The 18,551-nt window shown below is 40.1% G+C and overlaps 1 protein-coding gene across 1 annotated transcript in view; it reads right to left on the minus strand.

Moving 5' to 3' along the window:
• Window positions 1-18,551, minus strand: part of LOC109913138 (hedgehog interacting protein) — a 166,038-nt gene that overhangs the window by 52,852 nt on the left and 94,635 nt on the right. The window contains exons 9-10 of the mRNA XM_048607389.1: window positions 10,129-10,271; window positions 3,012-3,093 (exon numbers count right to left, since the gene is read on the minus strand). Coding sequence (XP_048463346.1) covers window positions 3,012-3,093; window positions 10,129-10,271 — 225 coding nt within the window. The remainder of the gene's footprint in view (window positions 1-3,011; window positions 3,094-10,128; window positions 10,272-18,551) is intronic.

The raw sequence follows: 18,551 nt of genomic DNA on the forward strand, positions 1-18,551 counted from the left end.
AACCCTTAAAAATTTGCTGCTCCAAATTAGAGGTTAATGCCTAGCACTATCGCAACAACTGAAAAAATTTAAATAAATTTTAGGGAGCTGCGGTTCTTTTTTGCAACAATTATAAGGATCAAATGGGGCTTATGTATGAAATGATGAAATACATATAGACAGTTCAGTGTTTTGATAATAGCAAATCAGGATCTGCAGTCCTAAAATAAATTTATGTTGTTTCTTAATTTTGAACTTCCCAATCCCTGTGCTTAGCTGCTTTGCTTCTTCAGGCATAGTGAAATAAAGAAATCAATGCCTGTTCTGAGAGTAGTTATGCCTTAGTGACTATAAATAGTTGAATTTCAGATTATAATAAAAGTGAAATAGGTACATTAGTATTGTGACTCATAGCTTCTCTGCCTCATGATTTTTACTCTGAAAACAGTTTTTTAATCAATATCTGCATTGAGACAATTGTACATATATCAACCACCCACCTCTAAATCATGTATATTATGAAGTACTTTATCAAGAACTTATCACTAGAACTGCATTAAAACATGCAACTAAAAGCAAACCTACCACTGGGTTTAGGAAAACCTAACTACACACTTTGATAACACACAAAGTGCACACCTGTGCAATTTCATGTGCCATTTTAATTTGTTCACACAACGATCAGGCTCACAGTGCAACTTGTGGACCATGTTGAAGGGCATGAAGAGTGTGGATTTGGAGGTGAGCCAAAGAGTGTCCCATCGCAATTCCTCAGTACAGTATCCCAGCTTGCCACAGGGTTTAAAGACACCCCCCCACCAAACCTCACTCCTCACCATTTGCATTCCCTCCATCCAAAGAAGGGTCTAGGCCCGAAACGTCAGCCTTCCTGCTCCTCTGGTGCTGCTTGGCCTGCTGTGTTCATCCAGCTCCACACCTTGTTATCTCACCATCCCATGGTCCCTCAGATGACCCATTCCACCTCAGCAACTCTTGAATCTCCCCCATAGCCTCTTGCCCCGTACATACTTGTGTAAAGTCCTCTGATTCCATGCAATATGAATAGATAAACAATTATGGGAAAAAATAAATCTCTCACCATTTAATAGAAGTATAGAGAAAGCTTGCATTCTGCTATTTAAACAAAAGTTGTATTATTTGTAATCCTATTAACTGTGTCAACCAGAAACCACAATGAATGAATTTTATTATTACAACTGCTTGAAACTGTCATTCATTCTGAGACAAATGGAAAAAAACATACACTGTGCTGAAAAACCATTAGCACTTGAAACTGGGCTGAGCACCGATAATAACCAAAGCTTTCCAAACAATAACGCTCTTTTGAATGGAATGACCAGAAGGTGCTCACTTCAGTTTCAAAGCAAAGTATCTTCCAATTGATGCAAGAGTGAACGAACGAGGTTAGACTTTTTCAAGAATCAAAACCAATTTTTTTACATCAGCCAAAACCATTTAAGTCTTAGCAGAAAAGATGACGGGACAACTTGATAGGGCACTTTGTAACATTTTTCATTGCATTATGGTCTGTTCTCCATTGAAAAAGCACTGTAATATATATGAACAAATACAGAATGCTGGTTCATACAAGCATCAACTTACCTTTAAAAGATGGATCCTTACGATCAATCACTGTGTTAACAACACATCTAGGTGACAATACTAAACCCAATAGTGACATTTGAAAGTGTAAAAACACTTCTCACCTTTCTTTCAAAATGTTCTAGAATGCTCTTATAGAAAATGGGGCAGGGTAGCAAAATGGAATAAAATCAGATTTCTTCTAAAAAAAAATCAAGTGTGGCTATTTGCATATCAAAAGACACCTCTGCACTGGATAAAAATTTAACCCCAGATGTTCACAGAAATTCTTGAAGTTTACCACCACTGTCACCAATGTAAGGTACAAATCTTGGGGGGGGATGGTGGCTCAGCAATTAGCAAGCTGCCTCACAGCGCCAGGGACCCGGGTTCAATTCTACCTTTGAGCGAATGTCTATGTGGAGTTTGCACATTCTCCTATGTCTGCGTGGATTTCCCCCAGGTGCTCTGATTTCCTCCCCGAATCCAAAGATGTGCAGTCAGGTGGATTGGCCATGGGATATGCAGGGTTACTGGGATGTGGTGGATCTGGATGGGATGCTGTTCAGAGGGTTGATGTGACTCGATGGACTGAATGACCTGTGTCCACACTGTAGGGATTCTACGATTCTCCAAAATCTAACAGCAGTGAAAGATATGCCGAACGTTGTCAATCATACCTGAGTGCAAACCTGAGACCAGACATCTCCTGTTAGTAAACCAATGATCTCAAAAATGCATCAAGGATGACAGGAGATTATAATTAATAATGATCTACAGTAAAACTACAAAAATACTGAAAATAAACTTGGCTGTTCTGAGCCGATAGCTATGAAACATTTCAAATTACTCAGCATGGGACACAGGATCGCCTCAAATTATTGAATATGCATCATATTATACATTTGAGTGTAAATTAACAAAATAGCCTTGATATCTAGACTACTACTTTATAATGATCTATGTCAGTAAAAGCAATATGTAATCTTCATTGTTTTATGGATTCATAACTGTAATTGATCAAACTGACATTTAGTTCTGTTCCAATGACTTTTGAACAAGCAAATTCAACTGCAACATTATAAAACATAGATTGAATATCAGGTGCTACTAAAAACAAGAACGCATTTTAATCCTCCTTGAATTTTCTTTAATTATGTGGTTAAGGTGAAATGCATAAAAATTAAAGATTTGTTCTCAAATTCTGAGGCTTTCCTATCTCAGATACAATGATATATGCTTTACCTGTGCCTAAGATTAAATGGTTAACAAAATACAGATGCGAGATGATCTTTTACTCTCATAATTTAATAGCTGGATGTTGCTGTCTGTGTTGTTTTCACCCATTCTTTATATCAGCTGCTAATATAATGACACTGATTGGTGTATAAACTGCAAATGTGTTCCATGAATACAAGCCAGCACTGTACCTTTTTGGGTCAATCAATTTGTAAACCTTTCCACTATGTGCTTCTGTCACACTCTTGCTGCTTGCCAAAATGTAAACCTCACCTGCAAACACCAAATTAGAAAGTTTTCAAACTCATTGCCTTCAGGCAGTCTGTGTATCACTGTTTATTATTGTATTATTCATATCCCTTAAGAAAGTATTTCAACCAAATTTCATGTTTATCAATTTTCTTCTCACTCAAAAGTCAACTTATCTTTGTAAACAAACGTCAAATCAAGTCAACACATTTTTTTTACAATGACTCAAAGTCAACTGTAGGAACACAGGAGTAAACTATTTCGTCCCGAAAACCTGTTCTACCATTATATGAAATTATGGATTATCTGTGATGTAATGTCACATAACTGTTTTTGCCCATAACTCGTGATACCTTTGGATATTAAAAATTCATCTTTCTGATTTAAAATTTATAATTGATCTAGCGCCAAACACCGTTTGTAGAAGAGAGTTCCAAACTTCTACTACTATTTGTGTGTGCAAGTACATCCTAGGGCAGAACTTAACAGTGCTACCAGAACTGGGAACTGTACTGGGTGGGCTGACTATTCAGACAGGCCACAAAACATCAGCTTCCTGATGGTGGGTTGAGTTTAAGAGATGAAGTCAGAACTGATTCAGGATTCTTGGCTTCCAGTGACAGGAATGTCTTTTCCCTACATTTTCAGGCCACAAATACTTATTAAATCACGATTTATCCAAATAAAGTCAGAACTTCAAGATTAAGCTGACAGCAAATAAAAAAACTTGCACAATCTGATTTAGAGCTTGTTAAAATGTGGTGCACTAATTTAGGTGGTCCATTCAAATTATAGGTGAGTGGTTGTGTCTGGTGAACACTGAGATAAAGGGGAGGGATCAGGAAGAGGTGAGAGAGTAAAGGTGGGGGCGTTTCCAGGATTTGATTGGAGAGGTGTGAGATTTGTGTGGATCCCAGGAAATCATATAGAATCATAAGGGGGCAAATGTCAGGGTAAAAGATTTTAAATTGCAAAGATGACATCTGAATATTATTTAGACAAAGATTGCAAGAAGCTACAGCAGAGAAGGATTTGGGAGTCCTCATACACAATCACAAAAATCTAGCATACAAGTTCAGCAAATAATAGGGAAGGCAAATGGACCGTTGGCCATTATTTCAAAGGGAACGGAATACAAAAATAGGGAAGTCTTGAAAAAACTATACAAGGTCAAGTTAAACCGGACCTGGAATACTGTGAACAGTTTTGTTTCTGTGGTTGGTTCACTCACCGAGCTGGTTCATTAGTTTGCAGACATTAGTTTGCAGGTAATCAACTCCAACAGACCCCAGAGTTTAAATAGCAAGCAGGAAAATACAACAACGCTTTATTGGAGGCTACACTAATGATGTTACCCAGCAGCATAATGAAACGTCTGCAAACTAATGAACCAGCTGGGCGAGCGAACCAATCACAGCATCCACAACAGCATCCGAGTTACAAATCTACTCAAGAACATTCGTTTTGGTTCTCTTATACATATACAGGCATTGCAGGCAGTCCAGAGAAGGTTCACCATGGGCTAATTCTGGGTAAGGGGGGACTGTCTTATGAAGAGAAATTGAGTACGTTTGGTCTGTATTCAGTGGAGTTCTGAAGAATGAAAAAAAACTTTATGTAAACATACAAGATTGTTACTGGCTTGACTGGATGGACGCTGAGAAGTTATTTCCCCTTGTGGGAAAGTCAAGGACCAGAGGCAAAATCTCCCAGTAAAGGGTCACCTATTTAAGACAGAAATGAGGAGGAAATTCTCCTTTCAGATGGCTGTGAATCTGTTGAATTCCTTGGAGCAGAAATTGTCGAGGCTGGGTCATTAGGCATATTCAAGACTGAGACAGATTTTTAATCAGTAATGGAATGAAAAGTTATGGGGAAAAGGTAGAAAAGAGGAGATGAAAATGATCAGATCAGCCATGTATTGACTGAACAGCAGAGCAGTCTGGATGGGTCAAACAACCTATTTCCGCTCAAACATCTTATAGTCTTTTAGGTTTGAGACCTTGACAATATCCTTCAAAACCTAAAAATATTGTTCCACAGCTGCTCCTTGCTTACAGAACCACTTTACTCATACTTGGGTGTCTTTTATAGGCCACCTGGAGCTGCACTGCAATCGCCTGATGACAGATATTGCAACTTCCCGCTACACTGCCTTATGATCTTTCATGCTGCAAGGGGCAGTTGCCTGCCCTTTAAAATTAACATTAAATTGTGTGTACCAGCTGTGTACTTCAGTGTAAGTACATATTTTTATTTTTCCATTTGGTAGTTGGGCTTTGCTGATTGAATTCTTCCCCCAATTTTCTCTCCTGAAAGGACTAGCTTGAATCTTTAGACTCTATCCCTTCGTCCCAGATTCACCAACCACCAAAAATAGTTTTCCTGTAGCTAGTTCATCTACTCCCATGAATAACTTGAAACTTCAATCAAATAATCTCTCAACATCTGAAATTCCAGGAATACAACCTTAGTTTGTGCAATATTCCTCTTCGTAAATTAAACACTGGAGTCCAGCTATCCTTATTTTACATATATCACATACTAAAAATAGGCTTTCAGAAAACTTGCTTTAAAGATGATTTAAATTTGTTTTGTCTTTATTTATATAAATGTTACTGCATTTACTACACGGCGAGGGTTAGGGGAAATTAGATATATGGGTAAGATCTATAAGAAAGTTTTGCAAGTAGGAATTGGAGGAAATGAAAAGTAAAGTCCATTATGTCCTCACACTGATACTGTTTATTATTAAACTTTCGATGTCTATTATCTAAAAAATCTTGTTATCCAATACTGATTAATAAATATTGATTCTTAGAAATAAAACATTACATGCTCACAATTATAAAGTGAGATCAGTGAACTAAGGAGTACCACATTCTCAACTTCTTCAATAAGAATAATCTGTGAAATCACAGTGGCCAGTTACTTTCAGTGGATACAGATGCGATGATTCACCACCCCATAAAACTTTTTCAGCTGCCAAGCACTGACAAGCTCCATTAAATTTGATCTTGTTCCAGAATAGATATACTTGCAATACTATCTTACTGTACCTTCAAATAAAAATGTGGAAATTAAGGAAGGTGCCAAAAATACAATAAATCCACTCCACAATAATATACTTGCAATGCATAAACAAAGTGTGTTGCAGTAACAGTCATGTCACTGACAGGATTTTCTGCTTGAACCACTTATCTCAGCTGTTTTGCTGCAGATAGGATCTTTTAACTAACTGAGACAGGCTTCTTAGCCCCGACATGGGATCCCATTTGGGGCCACAGAAAATGGCTATAGCTGTCTCTATGACCTTCCATTGTTTAGCATGGTTAGGTGTCATTTTGTTAGGTGGAGTCAATCTTTTTCTACATTTTAAAAAATCCATTCATGGCATGTGGATGTCATTCACTAGGGCATCATTTATGGACCATCCCTAATTGCCCAGAGCGCAGTTAAGAGCCAATCACACATATAGGTCAAATTTCCTTTCCTAAAGGATGTTAGTGAACAGCAATTGACTGTTGTTACATGGATCCCGTTAAAGCAGTTTAAAAATTCAGGTTTTTATTGAATTCAAATTTCACCATCTGCCATGGTTGCTTTTGAACCCACCTTCCCAGATCATTATCCTGGGGCTCTAGACCAATGGTCCTGACACATTACCACTTCACCAACACATCCCACATAATCAAGCACATTGCCACTCCACAAGCTTTCATTTTTAAATCATCCATTTTACTTGTCTAGACTATGCTTTAGGACTTGAGAAGCAGGAGCAGAAGTATGTCCAGAAGTTGTCCAGTCCATCAGGCTGCCTCGCCCTTCGGCAAAATCATGGTTGATCTGCTCCAGGCCTCACCTATTCATTCGTGCCAGCTCGTCACAGCCCTAAGTTCCCTGCTTTTCAAAAATCTATTTCCTTTAACACTTTCAAAGATCTTTCCTCCACAACTCTCCAGGGTACAGAACTGCAGATATTCAGTAGCCTCTGGGAGAGAAATTCATTCACGTATCAGTTTTAAATGAGAGTCCCCTTGTTCTGTAACTATGCCCCCGAGTTCAAGAGTTTGTCCACTCGTGGAAACATCTTATGAACATCTACCTTGTCTAGTTCCCTTTAGAATTTTATATGTTTCAGTAAGATCACCGTTCATTCTTCCAAAAGATAAGTCAAGTTTTTTCAGCCCAGGAACCAGCTAGTGAATTGCTTTAAAACTATCCAATGTGAGTACATCTTTTCTTAAATAGAAGGACCAAAACTGTATACAAGTACTCTAGATGTAGCCTCACCAACATCCTATACAGTTGTAACAAGACTTCCCTATTTTTATACTCCAAATGCCAAAATTCCATTTGCTTTTCTAATTACTTGTTTCACCTGCAGAAGAACATGCAGAATGCTCTGCACTGCATTTTTTTTTTAACTCTCTCTCCATTTGAATATTAGTCTGCCTTTTGATTCTTTCTACCAAAATGCTTAACCTCACACTTTCTTGTATTTAACTTCATCTGGCAAGGTTAGGCCTGGTCACTCAACCTAACTATTGCCACTTTCAGACACCTATGTCCTCTTCACAACATGGTCTCTCATCTATTCTGGTGTCATTAGCAAAACTGAATGACATTACATTCCTCTCCCCTCGTCTCAAGGCATTAATAGAGGGCATAAATAATTGATGCCGTTGATCATTATGACAGTGCACTGTTGTGTCTTTCCAACCTGTAAAAGACCCATTGATTCCAACTCTCTGTCTTCGCTATGTCAACCAATCCTCAAAGCATTCTAATACATTAACCCCCAATATGCGAGTTTATCTTATACAATAACTTTGTCTGACATCTTACTGAATACGTTCTGCAAATCCAAGCACACAATGTCTACTGGTTTCCCTTTATCAACTCTAGTTATTATTACATTTGTCAAATCTGATTTCGTTTTCACAAAACCATACTGACTGTTTGATTATGTTAAGCTTTCTAAATGCTCTCCTAATTCTTCCTGAATAATGGATTCTAGCACTTTCCCAACTGGCCTACAGTAACCTGCTTTCTGTTTCCCTCCCTTCTTGAATAGGGGTCATAAATTAGTAGTTTTTCAATCTACCGGAAACCTCCCGGAACCCATTGAATTCTACAATATTTTGACTAATGCTTTCATTATCTCTGCAGCCACTTCCTTTATGTGATGAATGCACAAGTATATGTTGTCCTCAGAGGTCCTGGGTGCAAACATTGAAAATCATTTGACATATACTTGTGGTATTGAGGTATCTTTCCATACATTGGTGGATACTTTCTACACCTTTCCTAATTTTCCACTGCCATGACCAAAGCAGCGTGACAAGCAGGGCACAAAACTCAACAATCTTTATGGAAAACTCTGTATTTTATATACTATTTTAACAAGATACTGCAGTTCATAAGCATAGAGCAGTTTAAGTTTTTATTGCTTGTCTCACTAAGACCTCCTTAAATGATTATTTGTAGATTAGACTCCCAAAAGTGATCTCTCTGCCAGGTCACAGCAATGAATGAGGCTGTTTGATTAATTATCAATGGTGGAAGCTCAGGAAAGCTCAGAAAATGCTGGAGAAGCTCAACAGTTCTTACAGCGGAGTAGAGAGAACTGTTCTGATGAAGAGTCACTGGACTTGAAACATAACCCTGTTTTTCTTTCCACAGATGCTGCCAGACCTGCCAAGTTTCTCCAGCACTGTTTTTGTTTCATCCCTCCAGCATTCATTTCAAAACTCCATTCTGAAGCCTGTTATTCTTGAGTCATGTTGATTCCAAAATGACTTTTCTCTCTTCTCCCCCTACCAACTCTTCGACAATAACATGCATTCACATAGATTCCAGCTCCTTTAACATTATAAAGCATCTCTGGTCCTTATCAAGAATGTTATCAGACATAACCTATGTCTTTGTTTGTTTTCCTTATTCTCAAATTATTCAAAATGGCACTGAATCATGGTGACAAATATAAGCTTTTAACTATATTTTACTGTATTCTTACTGTAAAATACACGTAACAATAAATCATTCATTCAGTCTAAAGTTGTCAGATAGCAATATGAGCTGATTTTAGGAACAGGGGGCCAATAGCTTAGTCAATGAGGCAGTCAATGAATGTACTAAAGGAGGAGAGAGAGAGAGAGAGAGATAGAGGGGTACGCAGGATTAAAAAAGGATCCTCAAGAGACCAGAATCAACCAAGAACAGAGATCTCAGAGGGTACATGGGCTGAGAAGGTTACAGAGATAAGGATGGAGGAATTAGAATACAAGGCTGAAAATTTTGAAATTGAGATCTTTTAGGAGTTAATATGAAGTAGACGTGCTGGTTTTGGACTGGGGTGGACAAAGTCTGAATTCACACGACACCAGGTTATAGTCCAACAAGTTTACTTGAAATCACAAGCTTTCGGAGCGTAGCCCCTTCATCTGACTTCACCTGATGAAGGGGCTATTCTCCGAAAGCTTGTGATTTCAAATAAACCTCTTGGACTATAAACCTGGTGTTGAGGCAATATGAGTCAGTGAACATGGAGGAAAAATGGATGAAAAGGAATTGGTGTACGTCTGGATAAAGGTAACAGATACAGTCACTCATTAATCAATTGCATTACATAAATTGTGCTCTAAGAGAATTTCTTTTGACTAAGGCATTATTTTTCAAGTCTGAAAGAAAAATTATAAAGGATGCACATGTATAATGCGTGGGGCATGCTGCATAGATTTGTAAATATGCAATTAACGATTCAGTTCATAGCATGTCATAAAACATATGAGCTATGTTACCTGAACCATTTGCTGCTTCTGATACTTCTTTTCTACCACGGATGTTGGATCATGATGCAGAACATCACAGGAAATTGGTGTGAGATGGTGAATTACAAAGAACTTAAATTTTTTTACATAATGTGCATTTTTAAAAAGTCAGTTAATTTTTCTGATTTGTAACCTAAAAATTCTGTTTATCCCATTAAATATATTTCTCGTAAATACAAGCAGATGCTTTAGCAGCAACAGTCATTGCAAACATTGAGTTGATTACCTAATTCATCTTCTCCAAATCCCAAAACCGTTCCTGAGATATGACCACTAAGAGAGTTTTCGCAGGCAGTGCTCGTGCCAAGGCACAAGGTTCGTTCCTGCCACAGTTTGTTCAAAGGGTTTTGTTGAAGGCTCATCAGTTGCCTGAAATTGTGGAAAAGATTGATCATTACTCATACACTACAAAAATACTAAGATCTATAGCCATACCTCAGTTTTTGAAATAAAGTAAGATTTTCTAAAATATTTTATAACATTTATGATTTCCAAACTAGTTTAACCACCTGCACCGGGTATTTAGAGGGCCATTAAAACACCACTGCATTAAAATAATACTAGTTAGGTGTTAAAATTTTAATTACAGCTAGAATGTATACTGATTACATGTACTAATATCTACAATAACTGGAGGAATCTAAATCCCATTTCAATTCCAAAGACACATGTGAAAAATGAAGACATGAACCACAAATAAGAATCCTAACCAGAGAATCTCAATTAAGTCAGCTAACTCAAAGCTAATTTATCCATTGGCTTTACATTATATGTCATCTTTTCAATTATGAATTTAGTTATAATTCAAATATGAATGAATATGCAAAATATACTCTTTTAAAATTTAAATTGTGGTGTGCATTGCTATGGCAATCAAAAAATTGAGAAATATAGCTTTAATTAGGGTAAATGTAGCAATCTGGTTCATATGCATTTAATTGGCATCTTTAATTTCACTGGTCGATTGGAATACAACCTGTTTTGTCTAACTGCCGATTGCATCAGAAACGGTTACAAGCACAGCTGGAGATGAAAACTTTCTGCCAATTTAAATTTCACAGGTGTTTTTACCTACACAATGTTAGTTAAAACTATCCAAATCACGGTCTTGGGTGGTAAGTTTTTCTAACACTTTCTGAAAAGTTTTTATTGTTCCTATGGGTTTATATTGGCAACATTATACAGTTATGAGATCAATATTACTTTTATACTGGCACAAGGCTGAAAGTGTAAAAAAGGTCTCCTAACCCCTTGAATAACTTACAACCTAAAAAGCACATGCTTGGAAAACAGAAGGGAGTTATGAAAGCAAAATGCATAACATTTCCAACTACATTATCCAAAATACATACAATGGAACATTAAGCAAACATTTATTCCATTAAATGGACTCAACAAATTGAGAGAACTATTCTGAATCTAGATGAGTGGTAACTCCACTCCCCAACTAAGTTACCAGCAACATTCACGGAATGATGATGAGTTGAATCAACAAGATTATTTTAACTTGCACCACTTGGGCAGTAATTAGATGGAGCAAATTATTTATCTACTGTAGGATTTACTTAATTTTCATTCAATTGTTTTCAAATGATAATTTTATGAGTTCCACGATAAGTGAACATTACACCAGGGCATTTTCCTCAAAGTCCATTAAATAGCTACCCACCTTCATTCAACCAGTAGATACAAAATTCAAAGTAAAGAGTTAATATTGAAAGCAGAGATAGTAGGAACTGCAGATGCTGGAGAATCCGAGACAACAAGGTACAGGGCTGGATGAACACAGCAGGCCAAGCAGCATCATAGCAGCAGAGAGGCTGACGTTTCCGGCCTAGACCCTTCATCAGAAAAGGGGGAGGGGAAGGGGGTTCTGAAATAAATAGGGAGAGAATGGGAGGCGGATAGAAGATGGATAGAGGAGAGGATAGGTGGAGAGGAAACACACAGGTCGAAGAGGCGGGGATGGGGCCAGTAAAGGTGAGTGTAGGTGGGGAGTTAGGAAGGGGATAGGTCAGTCCAGGGAGGATGGACAGGTCAAGGGGGCGGGATGAGGTTGGTCGGTAGGAGTTGGAGGTGCGGCTTGAGGTGGGAGGAGGGGATAGGTGGGAGGAAGAACAGGTTAGGGAGGCAGGGACAAGCTGGACTGGTTTTGGGATGCGGTAGGGGGAGGGGAGATTTTGAAACTTGTGAAATCGACATTGATACCATTAGGCTGCAGGGTTCCCAAGCGGAATATGAGTTGCTGTTCCTGCAACCTTCGGGTGGCATCATTGTGGCACTGCAGGAGGCCCAGGATGGACATGTCGTCTGAGGAATGGGAGGGGGAGTTGAAGTGGTTCGCGACTGGGAGGTGCAGTTGTTTATTGCGAACCGAGCGTAGGTGTTCTGCAAAGCGGTCCCCGAGCCTCCGCTTGGTTTCCCCGATGTAGAGGAAGCCACACTGGGTACAGCGGATGCAGTATACCACATTGGCAGATGTGCAGGTGAACATCTGCTTGATGTGGAAAGTCTTCTTGGGGCCTGGGATGGGGGTGAGGGAGGAGGTATGGGGGCAGGTGTAGCACTTCCTGCGGTTGCAGGGAAAAGTGCCGGGTGTGGTGGAGCTGGAGGGGAGTGTGGAGCGGACAAGGGAGTCACGGAGAGAGAGGTCCCTCCGGAAAGCAGATAAGGGTGGGGAGGGAAAGATGTCTTTGGTGGTGGGGTCGGATTGCAGATGGCGGAAGTGTCGGAGGATGATGCGTTGGATCCGGAGGTTAGTGGGGTGGTATGTGAGGACGAGGGGGATTCTTTTTTGGTTCTTATTGTGTGGACGGGGTGTGAGGGATGAGTTGCGGGAGATGTGGGAGACACGGTTGAGGGCGTTCTCGACCACCGAGGGGGGGGGAGTTACGGTCCTTGAAAAACGAGGACAACTGAGATGTACGGGAGTGGAATGCCTCATCCTGGGAGCAGATGCGGTGGAGGCGAAGGAATTGGGAATAGGGGATAGCATTTTTGCAGGAAGGTGGGTGGGAGTTGGAGTATTCTAGGTAGCTGTGGGAGTTGGTGGGCTTGAAATGAATATCGGTTTCTAGGTGGTTGCCCGATATGGAGACAGAGAGGTCCAGGAAGGGGAGAGAGGTGTTAGAGATGGTCCAGGTAAACTTAAGGTTCGGGTGGAAGGTGTTAGTGAAGTGGATGAACTGTTCGAGCTCCTCGTGGGAGCACGAGGCGGCGCCGATACAGTCATCAATGTAATGGAGGAAGAGGTGGGGTTTAGGGCCGGTGTAGGTACGGAAGAGGGATTGTTCCACGTAACCTACAAAGAGGCAGGCGTAGCTTGGGCCCATGCGGGTACCCATGGCTACCCCCTTTGTCTGTAGGAAGTGGGAGGAATTGAAAGAGAAGTTGTTGAGGGTGAGGACGAGTTCGGCTAAGTGGATGAGGGTGTCAGTGGAGGGGGACTGGTCGGGCCTGCGGGACAGGAATAAGCAGAGGGCCTTAAGGCCATCTGCATGGGGAATGCAGGTGTAGAGGGACTGGACGTCCATGGTAAAGATGAGGTGTTGGGGACTGGGGAATTGGAAGTTCTGGAGGAGGTGGAGGGCGTGGGTGGTGTCACGGACATAGGTAGGGAGTTCCTGGACCAAGGGGGAGAAGATGGAGTCTAGATAGTTGGAGATCAGTTCGGTGGGGCAGGAGCAGGAGCAGGCGGAGACAATGGGTCGACCAGGGTATTCAGGTTTGTGGATTTTGGGAAGGAGATAGAAGCGGGCAGTGCGAGGTTGGGGAACGATGAGGTTGGAGGCCGTGGGTGGGAGGTCACCTGAGGTGATGAGGTTGTGGATGCTTTGGGAGATGATGGTTTGGTGCTCAGGGGTGGGGTCATGATCAAGGGGGCGATAGGAGGAGGTGTCGGAGAGTTGACGTCAGTTGGCTCTCGCTACACGGTTCATTGAATTACTGTTGATTTATGTCCATTACCTAGATTTGGAATTAACTGAGTAATTTGAAAAATATTTTTCTCTATCCTATGTAAGACCTTTTAAGTCAGTAAATTTGGGAAGAATGAATTCAGTTGTAAATAACCATGAAGGTTGCAGTACAATACAAACATCTTGTATTAATTGGAATTAAATTTGCAGTTTCACTCAGAGAAGCAGTAAATGTGCCTGTGGGGAAGAGACAAAATTGCAGTGTTCAATGGAAGGGCTCTTCTCAACTTTTAGTTAAGGGACAATTGGCCTTAAACTTCCCAATGAGGCTTGGGAATGCCAAAATATAAAAATTTATTATCCAATATAGACATTCTTCAAATAAAGACAGAAAATATTGGAGGCACTCAGCAGATCTGGCAGCATCTATAGAAAGAGAAACATGACTGAATTTTCCAAAAATTTGGCTAAATGTCAATTTCAGTGTGTTTCAGGTTGGGCTTTCTCTGAGCTCTAGTGAATTTCATTCTATGAATTTACAGTTATTGTTGTCATCAGCAATCACTCACTAACGAGTATGATTGTCCACTTATGAAATTCCGTTTTGGGTTCTGTGGGTCCTCGTGTGGCTAATAAGCCCCATTCTAGAGTTGCAAATCCAATCACAAATTTGGCAAGTGTTTCCAGGAGAAGGAATAAGTCCTTGGCTTTGAGATCACTGGCATTCCTTTCTTTGGTTCCTTCTTTGTTCTTCCTCTTGCCAAAGGATGTTCTCAAAGAATCGTGACCCTTCATTCAGCTTCTTTCTGAAAGAGGGTCTCCAATGTGTTAATATCTGTGCTGTATTTCCTGAGGGAAACTTTGAAACACATTGAAACACATCTTTAGTCATCCCCTAGTGTATTTTTCTTGAGTTGGGTGAAGAAGATTTGCTTTGGCAGTCAGAACTCCTAAGCACGTGGTCAAGCCAGTGGAATTGGTTTCAGGTGATAATGGCCTCGATGCTGGTGCTACGGACTCCTTCAAGAGTGCTGATATTAGTGTGCTCATCCTCTGAGTTGATGAGGAAAATCCGTCTCAAACAAAGTTGATGGTACTTTTCAAGGGCCTTGAAGTGGTGTCTATACATAATCCAAGTTTTGGAGACATACAGAAGAGTCGCAAGGATGACTGCCTTATACACAAGGATCTTGGTATCAGCATGATATCACAGTCATTGAAGACTCTCATCTTTAAGTGTCCAAAGGTGGTGCTTGCAAATTGGATGAGGTGTTGGATATCTGCGTCGATGCCAGCCTTAGGTGAGTGGTGAGTCTCTACCTACATGAAGTTTTGGGACAATTTTTCCATTGGTCTTAATGGATGAATGGGCGAGTTGGTAAATAACTTGAGTCTTTTTGAGGTTGATATTCCAATAATGATTATTAATCAGAGAAGCTGAGAAATGGATAGCAAATAGCGGCCTTACCTTACTCAATGAAGAATGAATGCAACTTTCCAAGTGCACCAAAGGAAAAAAGGATATGGTCTCAACTTAGACATTGTTCCCTCTGACAGTAGGGACATCATCAGTGGTTTGTATTCTGCCAAGGCCACTCAGCTTCTGACCTGATTCTAGCATTGTTTCAAACATAAACAATAAAACTGAACTCAAGAGATGAGATGAGAATGACAGCCCTTGAAATCAGGGTAGCATTTGACCAAATGCAGCATCAAGGAGAACTAGAAATACTGTAGTAAATGGAAACTGGGTTGGGGGTCATCTCCACTAATTTAAGTCATACCTAGTACAAGGGAAGTTTGTTGTGGGTCGATCATCTCAACCCCAGGATATTAATGCAAGAATTCCTCAGATTAGTGTCCTGGCCTCAAATTCAGCTGCTTCATCAATGACTTTCCCTCCACCATAACGTCAGAAGTGGTGACATTCGATGATTGAGGAATTATGTGTGGCGTCGAACATTGCACAGACAAGATAGCAACCCATGTCCTTATGCAGTAAAACTTGGACAATATTCAGGCTTAGGCTGCTAAGTGAAAAATAATATTTCTACTACACAACTGTCAGGCAATAACATTTTCCAATGATAGAATGTAATCATCTCCCTCTGACATTTAATAGTTTTACCATTTTTCAATCAGCTACAATCCATATCCTGAGGATTATCATTGACCAGAAACTAAATTGGAATAGTCATGTAAATAACACAACAGCAGATCAGAGGCTGGAAATTCTGAGTGAGTAACTTGCCTTTTCTCTTCCAGTTCCTTTCTACCATCTACAAGGCACATGTCAAGGATTACTTCCCATTTGACTGGATGACTACAGCTCCAACAACACTCGAGAACCTCAATGCCATTCAGAAAATTGCAAGTGGGTACCAACTACAAGATGTACTGCAGTAATTCACTCAGGCTCCTAAACCCATAACCTAGAAGGACAAAAGCAGCGGGTTCATGGGAACAGTACCATCTGCAAGTTCCCCTCCAAGCTACACACTAACCTGACTTGGAACCAGCAGTATATAGATTTTTTTCACTGTCGCTAGATCAAAATATTGAAACTCCCTTCCTAACAGCTCTCTGTGTGTACCTATCCTTATAGACTACAACTGTTCAAGACACCTCATCAGCACCTTCTCCAGAATAATTAGGAATGGGGAATGGATATTGGCCCCAGCAGTGATGCCCACATCCAGTGAACAAATAAATAAATGGAATTTAACCTATAAAACACAACATGAAAATAAGAAGTAGAAGCCATGCTCGCTCCTGAGAGACAGCAAAGTCTACAATTCTTAGCTAAACATTGAAGAAATATAAATTGTCAAGGCAACCTCAAGTGATGGGGAAGCTAGCCATGATTTTATGTTGAGTGAACTATTACTACCCATTGAGACAATAGCATAGATGTAGATCCTTGGGTTTTTCAATTCTTCATTGTGTCAAAGCAGATACCTAAGCAATGGAGACAGGCTAATGTGTTTGCATTATCCAAATTCATGAAGACGTCACCTTTGAAGTTACCACCAATATTCTCACGCTGCTCAATAACTTCATAGTTGAAGACTAGATAAAATGATGAATAATACAGCTGTCATCCAGGATAATTGTGCTGTGAACAAGTTGCAAAACCAACTCCATTCATCATAGTTTTCAACCAGCATAATTATGTGGCTATGTATTTTTAGTTTTAAACAGTTCTTCACTGGTGAGGTAAATCATTCTAATTTGCCTTGAGAGATGATCGTGGGCTTCCTTGAAATACTGGACTAAATCTATAAGAAATAAGCTAAGCATCATGGACAGTTCTTATCTGTAAGCCTTAGTGAGTTTTTTTCCACTGTCTTCCCAAACTCGCCTCATTATTATGCCCATTTGGTGCCCCACTTGTCATATTCTCCCACAGGCAGAAGTGCTGGTCACTGGTGCAATCTTTAAAGTCAAACCATGCATCTAGTCAATCACTGGGAGTCTGCTGCCCTGCACAGTTCATCCTATGTCCCTGATATGAGGGTAATTAGCATCCAACTCTGCCGCTGAGGTCAGGTGTGTGTATTTGCATGTGGTCCCTGCCCATGCTCTGAGATGTTGGTGGAAGTCTGGAGGAACAAGCTATGAGCTGAAGATACCAGATAACCACTCCTTCATGTCTGGAATTGCCATCTCATTTCCATCTGGCAGGTGAAAGAATGGGAAACTGCATATTAATGAAGCAAGATGACATAATAACGAGGATGTTAATGCATGTGAGTAAGTCCCATGCTGTTCACATGTGAGAATTTTATCTTACCATGCAACATTTATTTTCAAAAAATGGGACTTGCTCTTGACAGCAGGGAGCTCCTCACTGCTGATCACACTTTACTCTCCCAATTTTCTCACCAATGTCTACGTCGTTTGGTACCTGGATAGATTCTATCTAATAAATAACATGTTGAGACGAATGATTTGTTGCTTATTTTCTGGTAAGGATCACAAGATGATGTGCGACTAGAGGCATACATAGGCTAGATATATAAAATAGAAGATTTTATTTCCTAAAAGACATTTTTAAACGAGCTGGGTTTATACAGCATTTCAACAGCTTCATCATCAGTTTCAATGGTATAAGATTTTAGTTGTATTAATTCTGTTTGCATGCCAAACAGCATAAGCAGCAAGTGATAGAGTTAAGCAATCCTACAACCAATGGATCAAATCTAAGCTGTGCAGTCCTGCCACATCCAATCATGAATGGTGGTTGACAATTAAACAACTCAGGAGAGGAGGCTGCTCAACAAATATCCCCATCCTCAATAATGGAAGAGCTCAGCACATCAGTGCAAAAGATAAGGCTGAAGCATTCGCAAAAATCTTCAGCCAAAAGTAATGAGTGGATGATCTCTTTTGGCCTCCTCCAGTGGTCTCCATCATAGATGAATTCAATTCACTCCACATGATATCAAGAAATAGTTGGAGGCACTGAATACTGCAAAGGCTATGGACCCTGACAACATTCCAGCAGCAGTACTGAAGACTTATGCTCCAGAACTTTCTGGAACTTTAACCATGATATTCCATTACAGCTACAACACTGGCATCTACCTGACAATTTGGACAATTGCCTGGGTATATCCTGTACACAAAAAGAAGGACAAATCCAATTCCTACCCCATCGGTTTACTCTCGATAATCAGTAAAGTGACAGAAGGTGTCATCAACAGTGCTATCAAGCAGCACTTGCTAAGGA

The sequence above is a fragment of the Rhincodon typus genome, chromosome 1 (assembly GCF_021869965.1).
Source record: "Rhincodon typus isolate 14 chromosome 1, sRhiTyp1.1, whole genome shotgun sequence".
Lineage (NCBI taxonomy): Eukaryota > Metazoa > Chordata > Chondrichthyes > Orectolobiformes > Rhincodontidae > Rhincodon > Rhincodon typus.